This window comes from Clinocottus analis, unplaced genomic scaffold, assembly GCF_023055335.1.
Source record: "Clinocottus analis isolate CAN_PGR_092001 unplaced genomic scaffold, fCliAna1.0.p SCAF_1, whole genome shotgun sequence".
Lineage (NCBI taxonomy): Eukaryota > Metazoa > Chordata > Actinopteri > Perciformes > Cottidae > Clinocottus > Clinocottus analis.
In genome coordinates this window covers 7,670,001-7,692,500 of record NW_027175820.1, presented here as the reverse complement: position 1 = coordinate 7,692,500, position 22,500 = coordinate 7,670,001, and the positions used below count along the sequence as shown (strand labels likewise).

The 22,500-nt window shown below is 38.9% G+C and overlaps 2 protein-coding genes across 2 annotated transcripts in view; both read left to right on the top strand.

Moving 5' to 3' along the window:
• wdhd1 (WD repeat and HMG-box DNA binding protein 1) overlaps positions 1 to 14,869 on the top strand; it is a 50,862-nt gene extending 35,993 nt beyond the window's left edge. Inside the window, exons 23-24 of the mRNA XM_068578747.1 lie at positions 25 to 160; positions 14,512 to 14,869. Of these exons, the coding sequence (XP_068434848.1) occupies positions 25 to 160; positions 14,512 to 14,697 (322 nt within the window). The 3' untranslated portion in view covers positions 14,698 to 14,869. The remainder of the gene's footprint in view (positions 1 to 24; positions 161 to 14,511) is intronic.
• Positions 14,870 to 16,646: 1,777 nt separating this feature from the next.
• The window catches only part of gch1 (GTP cyclohydrolase 1), a 19,083-nt gene continuing 13,229 nt past the window's right edge, over positions 16,647 to 22,500 (top strand). The window contains exon 1 of the mRNA XM_068578794.1: positions 16,647 to 17,108. Coding sequence (XP_068434895.1) covers positions 16,733 to 17,108 — 376 coding nt within the window. The 5' untranslated portion in view covers positions 16,647 to 16,732. The remainder of the gene's footprint in view (positions 17,109 to 22,500) is intronic.

Genomic DNA, 22,500 nt, shown 5'->3' with positions numbered 1-22,500 from the left:
GCGGTTGTGTGGTTGTCTGTCCAGGCCGAAGACGGGCTTCCAGTTATGGTTGGAGGAGAACAGGAAGAGCCTCACCGTGGACAAGCCGGGCCTAGAGGAGACGGACATCATCAAAGAGGCCATGGGCCGCTTCAGGACGCTGTCGGCCGAGGAGCGACTGGTGAGCAGCACGAGGGTTTAGAGCAGAGCGTTGGGTCATGTGACCAGATAGAGTGCAGGAAAACTTGTGAATGAGGAAAGAAATACCTGGAAAGTTATCTGGAATCTGCTGAGCAAGGATGGAATCGCTCCAAGACATTATTGGTATTTATCTTATTAACATTCCAGCTTTGGTCCGTGAACAAAAGGAATCAAATGTTAAACATCTGACGAGTAATGGCTCTTAAAGTCCTTATTGAAATGCACAACAGACAAAACGGCTTTATCAGAGTCAACCACAGTGAGACCGGATGTATGGGCACAGAACAACCTGAGAAATGCCAACAATTCAAAAATAAATATTTAAAACATAAAACTATTATTTGAATGACAAAGTACAACAAGGAGACGGACTCTGAGAATAAATGAAAACGAACATGAAGAAGCGCTCCTCACCGATGTGATCCCAGAAACCGGCTCACATTTTCTCCTAAACCACATTTGTAGAAGTGAACGTGAATTCTGTCCTCCTCTTGTCGGAGGGAAACGGGTGTTTCCTGTTCACTTTCTTCCCATCAAACTGGTTGAAGCTCTTGGAAGCCGACCCGAGGTACTTGATCCACACCTGACTCCTTTTGTGCAGTAACTGCTAAATAAGCCACAACTATAACTAGAAAGAGCATTTCCTGCTGAAAATGCGTTGGAATGCAAAAGGCTGAAGCTTATAGCTGAAATATTTGAAGGAAATAGCTGAATATAGCTGAACATAGTGGAATATAGCTTAAATTAGCTAAATATAGCTAAATATATTTGAAAATGAAAGAATAGCTGAATATATGTAAAAACAGCTGAATATATTAATGTAGCTGAAAATTGCGGAATAGATGAATATATAAATAAATAGCAAATCATTACTGAAAATATAGAAAAGGCAAAATACCTGCTGAAAAATGTTACAGTTCAACATCATTTAATTGAACTGTTGAAAATCCTTGTCGTTTAAATGTATCATTGGAAAAGTTGAAAGGAAAATTGCATCATCTAAATCAGAGGTGTCAAACATAAGACCCGGCCCGCCACAGTGTCCAGTCCAACAGAAGAATTTTTTAAAAAAAAATTTTAATATTGAAGTCTGCCATAAGTGCGGTTTGAACCACTGACCCTTTGCTTCTAAGACGGAGTTGCTAACCACTGATCTACAGGCGCAGTTGGTGGGACAGCTGATATTATTGAGTGTCAACAAAACCATCTGTCAAACCTCAGAACGTGAACGTCAGTGACGCTGTTAATCCTGACGTCTATAACCAAAGTGACCTGCACACACACGCGCACACACACGAACGTGCACGCGACCATAATAACACGTTAACGCGGCCGTTCGCGCGCGCACACGGCCGTTCACGCGCGGCCGTTAAGGCTCGGGCGCATCCGTTTACACGCGCGGCCGTTTCACGTTAGTGTGCTGCCGTTCACGCGCATGCACGGCCGTTCATGTGCGCACCCGTTCACGCGCGTGGACGTGCGCACCCGTTTGCGTGTGCGGCCGCTTATGTGCCTGCTGCCTGTAGATTCACAGACCAAAGGGCTGCTGCTGGGGACGGACCTGCTCTCCCATTCAGTCGGACCTCAACACGTCTTATCTGTTGGATTCCTATCGACCGCAGTTTATGGCCGAAGACAAGATTTCCAACGTTTTGAGCTATAAATTATGCCCGAAGAGTATACGGTTTGGAGTAGAGAGCAAGTTTAAAATATCTGCATCGCCAAGTGCCCTCGCTCTGGAGTATGACGTCACTGCTCTGAGCTGCCCAACACACAATAATGAGAAAGGCAGAAAAGGTGCGGAAAAAACATAAAACTAAAACGTCGACAGTTAAAACAATATAGGATATATCAAAAAGATGAGTAATACAATAACAGCTAAAGGTTTTGTCAACATTTTAAAGGTGGAATGGTGTCTCTAGCTGAAGGCATGACAGAGCCTTTACCTTTTGAAGTTGAAGAGTTGAAAGCGTATTTGAAGATGTTCTTCATTGGAAACCATTCATTTTTTTTTTGATAAAAAGCTGAATAATTTTAAAATTTGAGAAAATATGAAAAATGTAAAAGCGTAGATTAATAGCTAAAGGTTTTGTCAACATGTGGAATTTTAAATATTGTCTCAAGCTCAATGTATGAAGAAACTGTAAACGTTTGAAGTTGAAGATGATTTGAAGATTTCCCCATTGGGTCCCATTATAAAAAAAAATCATAAAAAGCTTAATAATTCAAAGATTTGAAAAGTCAGAAATGTGAAAGGTCTTAGCCATCGTGTCCTTAGGTAACTGAATATTTTTATAATTGAACTTTTTTCTGTAGCTGAAAATATGAAAGAGTTGAAGAGGTCCAAAATACGGATGGAAGAAATAGAATAACTAGAAAGAGCATTTCCTGCTGAAAATGCGTTGGAATGCAAAAAGCTGAAGCTTATAGCTGAAATATTTGAAAGAAATAGCTGAATATAGCTGAACATAGTGGAATATAGCTTAAATTAGCTAAATATAGCTAAATATATTTGAAAATGAAAGAATAGCTGAATATATGTAAAAATAGATGAATATATTAATATAGCTGAAAATAGCGGAATAGATGAATATATAAATAAATAGCAAATCATTATTGAAAATATAGAAAAGGCAAAATACCTGCTAAAATTTTACAGTTCAAAGTCATTTAATTGAACTGTTGAAAATCCTTGTCGTTTAAATGTATAATTGGAAAAGTTGAAAGGAAAACTGCATCATCTAAATCAGGGGTGTCAAACATACGACCCGGCCCGCCACAGTGTCCAGTCCAACAGAAGAAAAAAAAAAAGTTTTTTTGAAAAATCAAAATCTGCCATAGGTGGGGTTTGAACCACTGACCTTTCGCTCCTAAGACGGAGTTGCTAACCACTGATCTACAGGTGCAGTTAGTGAGAGACTTGATATTATTGAGTGTCTACAAAACCATCTGTCAAACCTCAAAACGTGAACGTCAGTGACGCTGTTAATCTTGACGTCTATAACCAAAGTGACCTGCACACACGCGCGCACACACACACGAACGTGCACGCGACCATAATAACACGTTCACGCGCGAGCACGGCCGTTCATGTGCGCCACCCGTTCGCGTGTGCGGCCGCTTACGTGCCTGCTGCCTGTAGATGCACAGACCAAAGGGCTGCTGCTGGGGACGGACCGGCTCTCCCATTCAGTCGGACCTCAACACGTCTTATCTGTTGGATTCCTATCGACCGCAGTTTACGGCAGAAGACAAGATTTCCAACGTTTTGAGCTATAAATTATGTCCAAAGAGTATACGGTTTGGAGTAGAGAGCAAGTTTAAAATATGTGTATCGCCAAGTGCCCTCGCTCTGGAGTATGACGTCACCGCTGTGAGCTGCCCAACACACAATAATGAGAAAGGCAGAAAAGGTGCGGAAAAACTATAAAACGAAAACGCCGACAGTTAAAACAATATAGGATATATCAAAAAGATGAGTAATACAATAACAGCTAAACGTTTTGTCAACATTTTAAAGGTGGAATGGTGTCTCTAGCTGGAGGCATGACAGAGCCTTTACCTTTTGAAGTTGAAGAGTTGAAAGCGGATTTGAAGATGTTCTTCATTGGAAACCATTCATTTTTTTTTTATAAAAAGCTGAATAATTTTAAAATTTGAGTAAATATGAAAAATGTAAAAGCGTAGATTAATAGCTAAAGGTTTTGTCAACATGTGAAATTTTAAATATTGTCTCAAGCTCAACGTATGAAGAAACTGTAAACGTTTGAAGTTGAAGATGATTTGAAAATTTCCCCATTGGGTCCCATTATAAAAAAAATCATAAAAAGCTTAATAATTCAAAGATTTGAAAAGTCTGAAATATGAAAAGTCTTAGCCATCGTGTCCTTAGGTAACTGAATATTTTTATAATTGAACTTTTTTCTGTAGCTGAAAATATGAAAGAGTTGAAGAGGTCCAAAATACGGATGGAAGAAATAGAATAATAACTAGAAAGAGCATTTCCTGCTGAAAATGCGTTGGAATGCAAAAAGCTGAAGCTTATAGCTGAAATATTTGAAAGAAATAGCTGAATATAGCTGAACATAGTGGAATATAGCTTAAATTAGCTAAATATAGCTAAATATATTTGAAAATGAAAGAATAGCTGAATATATGTAAAAACAGCTGAATATATTAATATAGCTGAAAATTGCGGAATAGATGAATATATAAATAAATAGCAAATCATTACTGAAAATATAGAAAAGGCAAAATACCTGCTGAAAAATGTTACAGTTCGAAGTCATTTCATTGAACTGTTGAAAATCCTTGTCGTTTAAATGTATAATTGGAAAAGTTGAAAGGAAAACTGCATCATCTAAATCAGGGGTGTCAAACATACGACCCGGCCCGCCACAGTGTCCAGTCCAACAGAAGAAAAAAAAAAGTTTTTTTGAAAAATTATAACCTGTCATAGGTGGGTTTTGAACCACTGACCCTTTGCTCCTAAGGCGGAGTTGCTAACCACTGATCAACAGGTGCAGTTGGTGAGAGACCTGATATTACTGAGTGTCTACAAAACCATCCGTCAAACCTCAACGTGAACGTCAGTGACGCTGTTAATCCTGACGTCTATAACCAAAGTGACCTGCACACACGCGCGCGCACACACACACGAACGTGCACGCGACCATAATAACACGTTCACGCGCGAGCACGGCCGTTCATGTGCGCGACCCGTTCGCGTGTGCGGCCGCTTACGTGCCTGCTGCCTGTAGATGCACAGACCAAAGGGCTGCTGCTGGGGACGGACCGGCTCTCCCATTCAGTCGGACCTCAACACGTCTTATCTGTTGGATTCCTATCGACCGCAGTTTACGGCAGAAGACAAGATTTCCAACGTTTTGAGCTATAAATTATGTCCAAAGAGTATACGGTTTGGAGTAGAGAGCAAGTTTAAAATATGTGTATCGCCAAGTGCCCTCGCTCTGGAGTCTGACGTCACCGCTGTGAGCTGCCCAACACACAATAATGAGAAAGGCAGAAAAGGTGCGGAAAAACTATAAAACGAAAACGCCTACAGTTAAAACACTATAGGAGATATCAAAAAGATGAGTAATACAATAACAGCTAAACGTTTTGTCAACATTTTAAAGGTGGAATGGTGTCTCTAGTTGAAGGCATGACAGAGCATTTCCCTTTTGCAGTTGAAGAGTTGAAAGCGGATTTGAAAATGTTCTTCATTGGAAACCATTCTTTTTTTTTTTATAAAAAGCTGAATAATTTTGAAAATTGAGAAAATATGAAAAATGTAAAAGCGTAGATTAATAGCTAAAGGTTTTGTCAACATGTGAAATTTTAAATATTGTCTCAAGCTCAACGTATGAAGAAACTGTAAACGTTTGAAGTTGAAGATGATTTGAAAATTTCCCCATTGGGTCCCATTATAAAAAAAATCATAAAAAGCTTAATATTTCAAAGATTTGAAAAGTCTGAAATATGAAAGGTCTTAGCCATCGTGTCCTTAGGTAACTGAATATTTTTATAATTGAACTTTTTTCTGTAGCTGAAAATATGAAAGAGTTGAAGAGGTCCAAAATACGGATGGAAGAAATAGAATAATAATAATAAGTTTAATAAAGATTTGAAGAACAATAGTTGGAATGCTTGCAGCATTCCAACTAACTAGAAAGAGCATTTCCTGCTGAAAATGCGTTGGAATGCAAAAGGCTGAAGCTTATAGCTGAAATATTTGAAGGAAATAGCTGAATATAGCTGAACATAGTGGAATATAGCTTAAATTAGCTAAATATAGCTAAATATATTTGAAAATGAAAGAATAGCTGAATATATGTAAAAACAGCTGAATATATTAATGCAGCTGAAAATTGCGGAATAGATGAATATATAAATAAATAGCAAATCATTATTGAAAATATAGAAAAGGCAAAATACCTACTGAAACATTTTACAGTTCAAAGTCATTTAATTGAACTGTTGAAAATTCTTGTCGTTTAAATTTATAATTGGAAAAGTTGAAAGGAAAACTGCATCATCTAAATCAGGGGTGTCAAACATACGACCCGGCCCGCCACAGTGTCCAGTCCAACAGAAGAAAAAAAAAAGTTTTTTTGAAAAATTAAAATCTGTCATAGGTGGGGTTTGAACCACTGACCCTTTGCTCCTAAGGCGGAGTTGCTAACCACTGATCTACAGGTGCAGTTGGTGAGAGACCTGATATTACTGAGTGTATACAAAACCATCCGTCAAACCTCAACGTGAACGTCAGTGACGCTGTTAATCCTGACGTTTATAACCAAAGTGACCTGCACACACGCGCGCGCACACACACACACGAACGTGCACGCGACCATAATAACACGTTCACGCGCGAGCACGGCCGTTCATGTGCGCCACCCGTTCGCGTGTGCGGCCGCTTACGTGCCTGCTGCCTGTAGATGCACAGACCAAAGGGCTGCTGCTGGGGACGGACCGGCTCTCCCATTCAGTCGGACCTCAACACGTCTTATCTGTTGGATTCCTATCGACCGCAGTTTACGGCAGAAGACAAGATTTCCAACGTTTTGAGCTATAAATTATGTCCAAAGAGTATACGGTTTGGAGTAGAGAGCAAGTTTAAAATATGTGTATCGCCAAGTGCCCTCGCTCTGGAGTATTACGTCACTGCTCTGAGCTGCCCAACACACAATAATGAGAAAGGCAGAAAAGGTGCGGAAAAACTATAAAACGAAAACGCCGACAGTTAAAACAATATAGGATATATCGAAAAGATGAGTAATACAATAACAGCAAAAACGTTTTGTCAACATTTTAAAGGTGGAATGGTGTCTCTAGCTGGAGGCATGACAGAGCCTTTCCCTTTTGAAGTTGAAGAGTTGAAAGCGGATTTGAAGATGTTCTTCATTGGAAACCATTCATTTTTTTTTGATAAAAAGCTGAATAATTTTAAAATTTGAGAAAATATGAAAGATGTAAAAGCGTAGATTAATAGCTAAAGGTTTTGTCAACATTTGGAATTTTAAATATTGTCTCAAGCTCAATGTATGAAGAAACTGTAAACGTTTGAAGTTGAAGATGATTTGAAGATTTCCCCATTGGGTCCCATTATAAAAAAAATCATAAAAAGCTTAATAATTCAAAGATTTGAAAAGTCAGAAATATGAAAGGTCTTAGCCATCGTGTCCTTAGGTAACTGAATATTTTTATAATTGAACTTTTTTCTGTAGCTGAAAATATGAAAGAGTTGAAGAGGTCCAAAATACGGATGGAAGAAATAGAATAATAATAATAAAAAGTTTAATAAAGATTTGAAGAACAATAGTTGGAATGCTTGCAGCATTCCAACTAATAAAAAGTTTAATAAAGATTTGAAGAACAATAGTTGGAATGCTTGCAGCATTCCAACTAATAACAAGCTCAAAGTATGAAGAAACTGTAAACGTTTGAAGTTGGAGATGATTTGAAGATTTCCCCATTGGGTCCCATTATAAAAAAAATCATAAAAAGCTTAATAATTTGGAAATTTGAAAAGTCAGAAATATGAAAAGTCATAGCCATCGTCTCCTTAAGTAGCTGACTATTTGAATAATTGAACTTTTTTCTGTAACTGGAAATATGAAGGACTAGTTACGGTCCAAAATACGGATGGAAGAAATAGAAGAAACAGTTTAATAAAGATTTGAAGAACAATAGTTGGAATGCTTGCAGCATTCCAACTATTGTTCTTCAAATCTTTATTAAACTTATTATTTTTATTATTATTCTATTTCTTCCATCCGTATTTTGGACCTCTTCAACTCTTTCATATTTTTAGCTAAAGAAAAAAGTTCAATTATAAAAATATTCAGTTACCTAAGGACACGATGGCTGGGGCCTTTCATATTTCCGACTTTTGAAATCTTTGAATTATTAAGCTTTTTATGATTTTTTTTTATAATGGGACCCAATGGGGACATCTTCAAATCATCTTCAACTTCAAACGTTTACAGTTTCTTCATACGTTGAGCTTGAGACAATATTTAAAATTCCAAATGTTGACAAAACCTTTAGCTATTAATCTACGCTTTTACATTTTTCATATTTTCTCCAATTTTAAAATTATTCAGCTTTTTATCAAAAACAAATGAATGGTTTCCAATGAAGAACATCTTCAAATCCGCTTTCAACTCTTCGTTTTCGTTTTATAGTTTTTCCGCACCTTTTCTGCCTTTCTCATTATTGTGTGTTGGGCAGCTCAGAGCAGTGACGTAATACTCAGAGCGAGGGCACCTGGCGATACACATATTTTAAACTTGCTCTTTACTCCAAACCGTATACTCTTTGGACATAATTTATAGCTCAAAACGTTGGAAATCTTGTCTTCTGCCGTAAACTGCGGTCGATAGGAATCCAACAGATAAGACGTGTTGAGGTCCGACTGAATGGGAGAGCAGGTCCGTCCCCAGCAGCAGCCCTTTGGTCTGTGCATCTACAGGCAGCAGGCACGTAAGCGGCCGCACACGCGAACGGGTCGCGCACATGAACGGCCGTGCTCGCGCGTGAACGGCAGCACACGTAAACGCCCACTAACGTGAAACGGCCGCGCGTGTAAACGCTCGCCAACGGGTGCGCCCGCGCCCCAACGGCCGCGCGCGTGCACGGCCGCGTTAACGTGTTATTATGGTCGCGTGCACGTTTGTGTGCGCGCGTGTGCAGGTCACTTTGGTTATAGACGTCAGGATTAACAGCATCACTGACGTTCACGTTCTGAGGTTTGACGGATGGTTTTGTAGACACTCAATAATATCAGCTGTCTAACCAACTGCGTCTATAGATCAGTGGTTAGCAACTCTGTCTTAGAAGCAAAGGTTCAAACCCCACCTATGGCGCACTTTAAAAAAAAACAACTTTTTTTTTTCTTCTCTTGGACTGGACACTGTGGCGGGCTGGGTCGTATGTTTGACACCTCTGATTTAGATGATGCAGTTTTCCTTTCAACTTTTTCAATTATACATATAAACAACAAGGATTTTCAACAGTTCAATTAAATGACTTTGAACTGTAACATTTTTCAGCAGGTATTTTGCCTTTTCTATATTTTCAGTAATGATTTGCTATTTATTTATATATTCATCTGTTCCACTATTTTCAGCTATATTAATATATTCAGCTATTTTTATATATATTCAGCTATTCTTTCATTTTCAAATATATTTAGCTATATTCCACTATGTTCAGCTATATTCAGCTATTTCCTTCAAATATTTCAGCTATAAGCTTCAGCTTTTTGCATTCCAACGCATTTTCAGCAGGAAATTCTCTTTCTAGTTAAGTGTGGCTTCAGCTGCATGGGGTCATAGACCCCATGCTGCAAGCCAACTTCATGTTCTCCTGCGGGCTTATTAGTTGGAATGCTACAAGCATTCCAACTATTGTTCTTCGAATCTTTATTAAACTGTTTCTTCTATTTCTTCCATCCGTATTTTGGACCGTAACTAGTCCTTCATATTTCCAGTTACAGAAAAATGTTCAATTATTCAAATATTCAGCTACTTAAGGAGACGATGGCTATGACTTTTCATATTTCTGACTTTTCAAATTTCCAAATTATTAAGCTTTTTATGATTTTTTTTTTATAATGGGACCCAATGGGAAAATCTTCAAATCATCTCCAACTTCAAACGTTTACAGTTTCTTCATACGTTGAGCTTGAGACAATATTTAAAATTTCACATGTTGACAAAACCTTTAGCTATTAATCTACGCTTTTACATTTTTCATATTTTCTCAATTTTCAAAATTATTCAGCTTTCTATAAAAAAAAAATGGTTTCCAATGAAGAACATCTTCAAATCCGCTTTCAACTCTTCAACTTCAAAAGGGAAAGGCTCTGTCATGCCTTCAACTAGAGACACCATTCCACCTTTAAAATGTTGACAAAACGTTTAGCTGTTATTGTATTACTCATCTTTTTGATATCTCCTATAGTGTTTTAACTGTCGGCGTTTTCGTTTTATGTTTTTTCCGCACCTTTTCTGCCTTTCTCATTATTGTGTGTTGGGCAGCTGAGAGTAGTGACGTCATACTCCAGAGCGAGGGCACTTGGCGATACACATATTTTAAACTTGCTCTCTACTCCAAACCATATACTCTTTGGGCATAATTTATAGCTCAAAACGTTGGAAATCTTGTCTTCTGCCGTAAACTGCGGTCGATAGGAATCCAACAGATAAGACGTGTTGAAGTCCGACTGAATGGGAGAGCAGGTCCGTCCCCAGCAGCAGCCCTTTGGTCTGTGCATCTACAGGCAGCAGGCACGTAAGCGGCCGCACACGGGTGGCGCACATGAACGGCCGTGCTCGCGCGTGAACGGCAGCACACGTAAACGCCCACTAACGTGAAACGGCCGCGCGTGTAAACGCTCGCCAACGGGTGAGCCCGCGCCTCAACGGCCGCGCGCGTGCACGGCCGCGTTAACGTGTTATTATGGTCGCGTGCACGTTCGTGTGTGTGTGTGTGTGTGTGTGTGTGTGTGTGTGTGTGTGTGTGTGTGCGCGCGCGCGCGCGCAGGTCACTTTGGTTATAGACATCAGGATTAACAGCGTCGCTGACGTTCACGTTCTGAGGTTTCTGAGGTTCTGAGGTTAGCAACTCCGTCTTAGAAGCAAAGGGTCAGTGGTTCAAACCCCACCTATGACAGATTTTAATTTTTCAAAAAAAAATTTTTTCTTCTGTTGGACTGGACACTGTGGCGGGCCGGGTCGTATGTTTGACACCCCTGATTTAGATGATGCAGTTTTCCTTTGAACTTTTCCAATTATACATTTAAACGACAAGAATTTTCAACAGTTCAATTAAATGACTTTGAACTGTAAAATTTTAGCAGGTATTTTGCCTTTTCTATATTTTCAATAATGATTTGCTATTTATTTATATATTCATCTATTCCGCTATTTTCAGCTATTTTTACATATATTCAGCTATTCTTTCATTTTCAAATATATTTAGCTATATTTAGCTAATTTAAGCTATATTCCACTATGTTCAGCTATATTCAGCTATTTCTTTCAAATATTTCAGCTATAAGCTTCAGCTTTTTGCATTCCAACGCATTTTCAGCAGGAAATGCTCTTTCTAGTTCCAACTTAAAATTATTATTTTCTTCCGTACGTATTTTGGCCCGTTTCAACTGCTTCATATTTTCAGCGACAGAAACCGTTCAACTATTAAGAGATTCAGCTTCTTCTTCTATCTTTTCATATCTTTAACTATTTAACTTTATGAATTATTAAGCTTTTTATGAAAATTAAAATGAATGGGATCCAATGGGGAAAATCTTCAAATCTTCTTCAACTTTAACAGCTTACAGCTTCTGCATACATTCAGCAAAAAACACCATTTAACTTTTCAAATGTTGACACAACCTTTAGCAATCTTTCTATAATTTCAGATTTTTAAATATTTTAAACTGTTTAAACTGTCTGCGTTTTAGTTTTATGTTTTTTTGCCGCCTTTTCTCTTTAACATTAGTGTGTATTGCGGAGCTCAGAGTGCGTGATGTCTTACTCAGAGGGCAGAGCACGTCAGATCTTGTCGATTTTTTTTTAATTCTTTTTTTAATTTGCCGTAAACTCCATACCGTGTACTCTTTGGGCATAATTTATAGCTCAAAACGTTGGAAATCTTGTCTTCTGTCATAAACTGCGGTCGTTAGGAATCCAACAGATTCAGACGTCTTGAAATCGGACTGAATGTGAGAGCAAGTCCCCCTCGCTCTGCCATCCACCGCCATGTTAAATCTCCCTCCAAAGCCACGTCTCCCCTGAAGCTTCGTACCTGATTTGTAAATCGCCTGTACAGACACATGTTTTATCGTACAGACTCACCAGTCACACTATCTGTTCATCTATATCGAAGCAATAGTGGCTTTTAAAGTAACATTTTTAAAAAGTGTAAGGAAGTCCCTTTGAAGTCATCACTCTGGCAACCTTTGATCGAGCAACCCACAGGTGTTCTCATTAGGGCAGTTTAACAGACACACAGACACTTACACACGCACACACAACACAAATGACTTCTGTCTCTCTGTCTGTCTTCTTGTCTGACTACTGCTGCTAAAATTTTGACTATTACTACTGCTAATCATACAACTACCACTACTAATATCTCTCTCTCTCTCTCCTACCAAAATAAAAGCCCTGTGAATTAACTGTATCTTAACATAAAGCTCAAATGAGGATTTTTTAATTAAATAATTAATGCTCTTAAGTCCACAGGCCAGTCTGCCTCTGATCAATCTGCTTACTTTTGGTCACCATGACGATGAGAGCATACAGGTGCTTCATATCAGCCAATCAGTTTAACACACACAAACCAATTGAAGTGTTTTGGAGGAGAGACGGGCGTCATAAACAAAAGCTATATATTGCGACGTCTTACGGCAGTAGTAGCCACACTTTCAAAATTTCTTGCGAAATTTTCTAGTTAATGAAGTGTGTGCTTTAAAGCAGTGGTTCTCAAACTGTGGGGCGTGACCCTCGAGTGGGGCACAGAGATATTCCAGGTGGGGCGCAGTTATTGCTCAATGACACTTGAACATCTAAACTATGGAGGACATGAGATGAACCGCTACCTTGTGGTTTCAGGACCAACACTCTCACAATTCAACATGAGAACTTTTCATTGTACAAAGTACACGGTCATAAAACATCGTTGATACTGATACGTGATGCTTACACATCTGCACTCATTCTGTTTTGCACAGGTTGAATGTTATTGTTATTATCTTGAAAAGAAATTCAGTGCAAAACAGGTTAGTTTCAGTCACAATAAGTATTTTTTTTGCCATATTTTTTTTTTTTTTGTTTCCATGTTTTTGTCTGATGGAGCAATCTGGTTAATCAAAATGTTGAGAACCACTGCGTTAAAGTGTGCCGCTGGACCGGTCAGCCAATGAGCTCTCTTTACCTTCAGCAGCTTGAAGTTAGAAAAAAACTAAAAACATCCTTTTTCAAAACCTCTTTTCTGCCAAAAATGTCTGTAAAATATCACGATGGAAGTTCAAACGTTGGTATTGGAGTCTGATTTAGAGTTGTGTAGGATCGCATCATTTCTGGGTTTGATCCCAAAAATCAGAAGAAGAAAAAAGAACAAATTGTCAGCCGATAGGTGGATAAAGTGGGGGGAGGGAGGTTTCCTCATCCTTCCATTCACATGAGCGCTAATAGAAGTCAATGTGTGCGTTTTTGTCTTAGCCGATCCCTGACCCTGCATACATCAAGACTCTCAGCAGTAGGATGAAGGGGGAGGGGCCTGTTGCCTGGGAACCCTGTTGAGTGTGTTTTGGCCGCGAGGCCACAAAGCATTGATCTTATGATAATACACGAGAGCCGTAGAAACGCTGTAAGAATTTTCTATTCATTCGTTTTAAAGGATGCATGTTCTATTCCATCAGCTGGATAGAACCTTTACAACACACAACAACACAGAACAACACAAGGGGTTGTGGTCGTTTCCCAGCCTGCTGTCTGGAGGTTTGTTGGCACTTTGCATCACTGAAGATGAGAACATTATCCTTTAGTCCCACAGCGGAGATCGTGTCAATGTGACAGCAGCAAGGAGGCGTTATAATAAATAATCTAATTGTAAAGATAAATAAGAAAGCCATCAAACTAAGAAAGTGATGGTTTTTGTCAGGCCAACAGTAAAAAATTTACAAATATTTAATTCACATTTCAGAATTTACGTCCAGTAATGAAAGGAAGGTTTTCTGTCCTTGCAGTTTAATCCTTCAGGCGGGACGTCCTGGTTTGATTTGGTCTTGTCACACCTGCAGCGACCAATAATTAAAATTAAACAACATCATGTTAATTTTTTTAAAATTATTTTATAATTTTTTCATCTTTTATGATTGAAATGCATTTCCGTTTCATTCATTTATTTACTCACCCTTATTTATTGGTGATGATTGTTGATTTTTATCTTCTAAAATACTGATGGTTGGTTTTAAATGAGTAAATAACAAAAGGAATACATGAAATAAAAAGAATAACAGCTGTTTGGCTATGAAATACCTGTAAAATGTGTCTGTGTGCTTTAACTTTTATTACACTGTTCTGTTTAAATACAATAAAATGATAATAGCGAAGCGTGCGCGTGCCGACTCGCAGGAAAGAGCTTCCTTTTGTCTTCCAGCACCGAGAGAAAATAAATAAACAACCATGCGGAGGGAAAAGAGGCAGCAGTCTGTCAGCTGTGATTATACATGACAGGATGCAATTAGAGAGAGAGAGAGGGAGAGGGAGAGAGATTCATTCATGTCCTTGTGTGTTTTTGTATCGTTTGGTTCAGTCGTGGACGGAAAGAGCAAAAGGTCAACCTGGAGATGCAGCTGATCTGAAGAAGAGGAAGAGAGCTGAAGGAGAAGGGGGAGGAAATGAAAACGGGCAGACGGAAGCAGATGAAAATAGTGCCAAGAAGAAGAAATCTTTGGATCCCTCCGCCAAGCTTTCAGCGTTTGCTTTTAACAAAAACTAAGCGTTGTAATTATTATTTCTCTTCGTTCAGATTCTGTGTTCTCTGAGCGCTGGATCAGAACACTTAAAGTCCTCAAAATGCTTCATCAATAATGTCCTTTTTGTTTTTTTACATGTATGTTTGTAACGTGTATAATGCATTTTAAAAGTTGAATAAATGTAAATGTTCTTGATTTTCTTTTCAATTTCTCTGAACAGGACACCTTGTGGTCTGGTCTCAGTACTTTCTGACTTCCTGTCTGTGATTTAGCTTATTGGTTCCTACTGAAAATGTTAAACTAAAAAGTCTCGTATATATTTTTTTTCTCTTTTAAAACGAACAAACAAACGTGGACTCCAGCTGGTCGTTTTAGCTTTTTCCAAACAAAGGGGAGGAAATGCAGTGTTTTTGTCAGGGACATGTATTACATTTGGCAATTTAGTGACATTTTTTCCCTCTTTAGAAGTCAAACCATTGTGACCTAATTCTATAGAAGCGGATTAGTAACCTTTTTGGGTTCTTTTTTTACAAAATATAAGAAAAAATATCTCAATAACAAACAATTTTTTTTTCATGAAAATGGAGCTTCCTCTCAATTGAATCAATCAGTGTCAAATATAAATGGAATGTCTTGACTTGGCTTTGAAACCACACTTCACATGATGCATCCTTTCAGCTCCACACTACCACAGACGCTCCTTTTTGGTCCTAAAGTATTATGTTTAGGGCTGGGCAGAGTTGAACAAACTTAATTGATTGTTCACATTATGGGCCAAATTCAATAATGAAGTAAAAACTAGTGTTTTGATTGTTTTTTATTCAAAGTAATGTTATCAGAACAATATAACAGGCACTCTGAAGCAACAATCAGTTAAAATACATATATAGTATATACATCTGAAGAAACATTTGTATTTTATCAGGGAACAATATAAACAGTGTGTTCAGTAGCAAAGGTCCCTGTTAGGGACAAGCACTCTTTTTGTCCATATTCAGTGTGTTGCTTACCTTTTTAAAGATGTATGTTGAAGACCAGCAACTGATTCACTTCATACAAAAGCAATAAGTGCTTTTCATGTTTTCAGTTCAGTTTAGTTTTTCATGTTTTCAGTTCAGTTCAGTTTTTCTTTCTCAGTGAGAAAAGTCCAGTCTGTGTTGGCTTGAATAAGTGCACTGAAGTCTGGTTGAATGAGGTGGATATGTGAAGGACAGCTGACAGGTATCACTAAGAGAGGATCTCTCACTGATCAGCGGTGGCTTTGCGCGATTAATGTTCAATCTGGACTTGGAGACTGCAGCACAAACCTGCCAGTAGACTGACTGCCTGTGAGGCTGAACGGCTCGCTGAGAACAGAAACTACATAATACGTGCTTTCACATCAGGCTCAAGTTAACTAATACTATTTATTCTCTCTGTATACATAATATTCAGTTGTTGTAGATTATTTTTTTATTATTGTTCATTTATATTTTTACTATGTTTCTTTTGTGCACTTTACCCCTGCTACTGTAATCCTGCAGATTTCCCCACTGCGGGACTAATAAAAGAATGACTAATCTAAATAAATAAATATGTATTACTATATTGATTCAGTAATAGTGATACTTTATGATTTTTAGAATTATTATTATCCAATTATATTATTTTGAAATGGACCATTTAATGTGCTTTTCATTTATGTACTTATGATTTATTTTATTTGTGTAGTTGTGTACTTTTACTTGAGTACACTTTTTAATGCATTTTTTTTTTAAACTTGTAACAGAGTACTTCTACTTAAAAAGATCTAAGAACATCGTCCACCACCAGTGAAGGATTATAATTGACTTTATTTGTAAATCTGAGAAGTTTTTCCGCCCCTGTGCCCGCCCCCCGTAGAGCCGGCCAGCCAATGGAAGCTCTCCCTGGATTATCCGATCTTATAAAGCGTCTAGGATCCCGAAACGTAAAAGAGGAGCAGAAACTGACTCAACAGGTGCTCAACGAGAGGAAACCACCTTGGAAACCACAGAAGAACTGACGATTAACTGAAAAAGAACAGAAGAAGTAGTAGTGATGGAGCCCTTCGAGCAGACGCTGTCCGTTTCCACCGAGAAGCCGGACGGCGTCTCCGGTCTGAACGGACACTTTGACGGGATGGTGAAGCGCGCGGCACCGAGCGGCGCCGGGCGCGCTACCGCTGCCGCTGCAGAATCGCAGCCTCCGGGCGCGGAGTCCGGCTCTCCCCGGCCCGTGATGGAGAGCTGGAGGGATGACCGCACGCGGAGCGTGGAGGACAACGAGTCGAGCCTGCCGTCCCTGGCCGCCGCCTACACCACCATCCTGCGGGGACTCGGGGAGGATCCGCAGCGCCAGGGGCTCCTCAAGACCCCCTGGAGGGCCGCCACCGCCATGCAGTTCTTCACCAAAGGGTACCAGGAGAAGATCATCGGTGAGTTGAGATCCACAAGCCGCTCAGAGGCTGCTGGGATCCATCAACAGGTGGCTCCCAAAACTCACTACACCTGAAAAAATACGTAATGTCTTTTAGTTTATGGTTACTTTGTACCATAGAATCTTACCTTCATTAGTACATTCATAATATATAGGGTGGCTTAAACAGCAAAGTAGAGTAGATTATTATAACATTGTTATTGGTAATATTGTTATTTTCCCCTCATGATACCTGGTGGGGGATCGGTTCTCCAAAGACCAGGTATCAGTATCAAGACTGAACAATCAATGCATCCTTAATTTAAAGTTATATGGATCTTTTGTTATTTTATTTTCCTTTAAGTGAATTTTGCTGTTGCTCATGTTGAAAACAAAGTGCGCGGAATCAAGTGGCTATGCGAAAGTGACAAGTGTATTTACATATGAGGTGTGAAGGACTGCAAAATGGATCAAACATGTTTAGTTGTATTAGTAATATCTAAATATTCTTGTTAAAGGGTCAGTGTGCAACCAAACCACAACAGGCCACCAAAGCCAACACACTGAGCCTTTGAAAAGTCACTGTGCCTTTAAAAAGTCTGAACCGGAACCAGATGTTTTAAAAAAGGACACCATGTTTTCATATAAGATTTAAGATATTTCTACTTAACTTTGAGTATATTCTTATTCAAAATTTTTAGAGCAAAAAAAAAAATGAACATAATGATACATTATGTTGTAACATTCATTCATTAGTAATATTAGTATGACTAGTTTGTTTATGTTTGGGTACTTGATTGGTTATTAAAAACAGTTAAAAGTACAATAATTAGATTTACTTGCATTGTAGAGAGAAGAAGTCCCTCTTCTGAGATCTCACCTGGGACTTTTATTTTGGAAAGAAAATATGTAGATTATTTAAAGGCCCAAGACACTCCCATTCAAATTATTTCAACAATTTCTGTTTCATTGACAGTAACACAATTGTGTTCAACAGGAAGTACTAGTAAGTCGTCCTGTCTAGTTAGATGGTGAACACCACATCTTTGGATTTTGTGCTGTTAGTCAGAGTTTTGGTGATCTAGAGAAACAGATTAAAACAATTATCCTCCCTAAAAACATGGCCAAGTGTGTCCAACTCTTCACCAATCTGTATTTTGTTGCATTTGAGTCATGGATTTCTGTCAGAATGTATAAAGAATTTTAAAAAAGTCTGACATTTAATAGTTAAATTAATGAAATGAATAAATTTCAGATGAATCCATGAAGAAATACTGGCTTACTAACAGGCATCACGTCAAGCCCATTTTCTGCCAGACATTCATGTCTTTTGGAAAGTTTGGGAACCAGGCTTGAATTCAAGGAAGTACTGTATATTCGAGGTGAGAAATCACAGAAGAGATTGACGTGTGTGCTTGTGTTAAAGAGCCGACAAAACCTGCCCTTCAACCCTTGTCAAACTGCCGGTGAGATTTGCGGAGTCACGTGCGGGTGTGAAGCAGCTCATTGGAGGGCTCTGCCCCGTATGACTCCATCTGGAGGTAGTTTGTTCTGTTGTGGGGGGGGGGGGGGGGGGGGGTGTTTGTGTGTTGTAACGCTTTATGAAACAAAGAAGGAATGCAGGGAAAGGAGGCTCAAATGTGAACCAGGAGAGGCTGGATGCAGGGGAGGACAGTGATGTTCTGCAGAACGTGGCAGCGCTCCATTGCATCTGCCGATTGGCTGTTTGCGGAGCCTCCCCCCTTGGACTTAAGGGACAGGCAGAGAACACATGTAGCTTGGATGTTTGTGGAGAGCTGCAGCATTTCTTCGTGAGCGTCACACTGTTTGATCAGTGAGGTCACAGGTTCAGCTTTGGAGCCGAAAAGCCTCTTGTTGAGCACATGACCTGCGGGGATTGAGGAAAAGAAACGCAGACTTAACAATTGTAACAGAACACAGATTAAACAGGAAATCAGAGTTTGTGATGTTACAGGAGCCCTTATTTAAATAGACTTCTATACAACCAGACGAGTCACACCCTGTTGGTCAGGAGCGAAAATGAGCTGAGATGTTGCTTCCTGGGCCACTGAAGTGCCTTAATCACACAAAACTAAAAATCAATATTCATTTGTGTACCAGTCAAAATGACCAGGGACAACATTTCAGTCTCTGTTTTTAACCTGCAAGGCTGTATGTTACTGTTGTCATTGTGAGTGATTAGCATGGGGTGACTAGACGCCCGGATTTTCACTGCCCTGTCCGGCGCAGCATCAAGCGTATTTGTCCTCCTTTCTGAAGTTTCACTGGGCCTAAAGAGCTGCGCGACCCCAATAGTGTTTCTGAGATTGGAGTGAGTCACGGAGACAAGCTGATGTTGTGATCTTCGCGATCAGACAACTATATCCATTTCTACATTTATTTATTTCTGTATTTGTGTCCACATGTATTTCTGTATCATTATATGCAAATGAGCTGCAGTAGTTTATTTAAGTCATTTTAAGACCCACACGTTTTTAGATTAAACATGACTAATAGTCACCAAGCGAGTATCAAGTATTACAATTACACGTAAAATAAGAATTTTCTACAACGCATGGTTGCTGTCAGATCTAAGAGCCAATCAGCTTTCTGCTGGGAAACGCCTGGCTGTCACCACCCATTATGCACCTGGCTCTATTAAAAAAAAAAAAAAATTAAAAAATAAATAAATAAATAATCGGCAACTGCCTTCCTCTCTTAAGAGTATTGTTGACCACGTGTGCATGACGTCAGAGCAAGTTCGGTACCAAATCGGACACAAATCTACCCAGCATGCTGATGGCCAGCAATCGATTCTGTACAGAACCGACTCCTGTCGCGCCTGGATTATGAGAACTCAGATGCAGAGAAATGTCCGTGATCACACTTAATGTGTCAAAGAAAAAACACTTAGACAAAAATGACTAGACTAAATAGCACAACTAAAAATCACAAGGCAAAACCAACTAGAATATAAAGTATAACAAAAATTCACTCGGTACAAGGCAAAAAACACTAAACTGAAAAGTACAAAGACAATCACTCTTTCGAGGCCAAACTACTCACAGGGACACCGCTGTGGCAAAGGCTTGCGTCCGACGCACATGAGGCAAGACAATTTCGCACAAGACAAAGGGAAGACGCAGACTATAAGCACAAGAGGGTAATGGGGAACAGGTGGAAACAATCAGGAATCAGGTAGGCAACACATGAGGAAGAGAAACAGGCAAGTGACCTGAAATGAGAGGGAGTTAGGCTTTCAAAATAAAACAGGAAATGACAAGACAATAACACAAGACAAGACAGCCCTAACCACAGTGTGACAATCTCGAACGAATCTATTCTCTGAATGCTATTGCTGTTGAGTCACAAAATGTAATTTTAGGATGTTTTCAGGTGAGAAGTTAGTTATTTAAGCATCAAATCTATGGTCGGTTTGTCAAGAATCAGCCGACTAAAAAAGATACATACACACACACATATATATATATATATATATATATATATATATATATATATATATATATATATATATATATATATGTATGTGTGTATATATACATATATATGTGTGTATATATACATATATATATGTGTATATATACATATATCTGTGTATATATATATGTATATATATGTGTATATGTATATATATATGTGTATATATATGTGTTTATATACATATATATATATATATATATACTACATATAGATATTAATAATAAAAAAATACAATTCATTCGTTCACAAAGCATTGTGTGTTCCAAGGAGATCAATTACAGTAACCCTATATCGCTGTTTTAGCCCTATATCATTGGTTAAAAACATCCTATGCAATTATTCACAAAATACTGCATCGTGTCTAGGGCTGTACGATTTGGGGAAATAATTTAATTGCGATTTCCCCCCACCCCCAATATTGCAATTGTGATTTAATATACATTTTTTTAATTTTTTAATTTCGTCCTCTTTTCACCAACAAAACATAATGAATGATTTTAATATTTGTAGAAATTTAGCTTCCTGGTTACTAATCAACACATCTCTCTCTCTCTCTCTCTCTCTCTCTCTCTCTCTCTCTCTCTCTCTCTCTCTCTATTTTGTGCCCTAAGGCACACGTGTAAAGTGATATTATGGCCCCAAAGCTAAAAAATACATATACTATTTTGGAACTTCTTCATATCTCTTGTGAAAACATACGTTTACTCATGTGGTCGAACTGTTTTGGTGATAGAAATTGTTTTACCAAAAGGTCTTAGGTTCACAAAAGCAGTGGAATATATGAATTAAATGGTAGACTGATGTAAATAAATGTCTGAAACCAAATTTATTATTATAAGTTGGGGATGATGAGCCGTGGCCTGCGTGGGGCCTGGTGATCTGCAGAAACGGACTGGAGCCTGCTGCAGCTATGCTGTATGTTGTCCTCTGGACCCTTGCAGCTGCGAATCCTCTCTGTAAAATACATCACTAATTGTTAGTATAAGTTCACTGAAAGAGAGTAACAATTACACACCAACACGTAACGAATGCTATGCGCTAACATTGCTAAGCTAACAGAGAGCCATCTATGGTCAGGGCACAAGCTAAAAATGCTTCTGCTAGTTCCTTATTATGCACTGTTCTGTCTCATAGAGACCCTGAAGCCGTCGAAGTGTTGTTAGTTTGTGTGCTAATTCCGGTTAGCTAGCGCTAATATGAACACGATAGTCTTACAAACACATAACAGAGGTCTAACACTACTAGGTGTGCTAAGTTCACTTTAAAAAAGTTAACGGGGATAGTGACAATATTTTATTATGCACTATTCAGGCTCATAGACACCCTGAAGCCATCTACGTCGTGGTAGCTTGCTATCACTAGCTCCGTGTTAGCAGCAGCTCTAGCTGGCTTACAGTTCCCGTTACCACGTAAATATGGTATTGCAAAGTTCAGTAAATACACTTACCCATTTTCCAATAGATCCCTTTTCTTGGCGTTGTCCTCTTTTTCGCCAGTATCGTATCCTTCAGGCTGTGAAGCTGCGCTTTGCTCTCCAGTATAGCTTTGGCTAAGGCTCACTCTAAACTGCCCGCTTCCCTCCACTCTTTTGCTCGCGTCACGTGATGACGTTGTAATCGCACACGTTGCGGACAGAAAATCTTATTTTATCATATCGCAACATCGCAAATGCAATTAATCGTTCAGCCCTAATGGTGTCCTTCTTTTTGGTGTTATCGATATGGTCACCCGAGGTCAGCATGCTACAATCAGTGCATCCTCACAGATTTTTACTTTTGATTGATTTCCTCCTTCTGACAAGTTCATCTGACCTGGAGTTTGTTTTTTTTAAACTCGTTTTACTGCTCGTGTTTTCTGTCTGGAGTTTATAATGACAAACTGTTTCAGTTTCTGAACCAGTTTCTATGTCA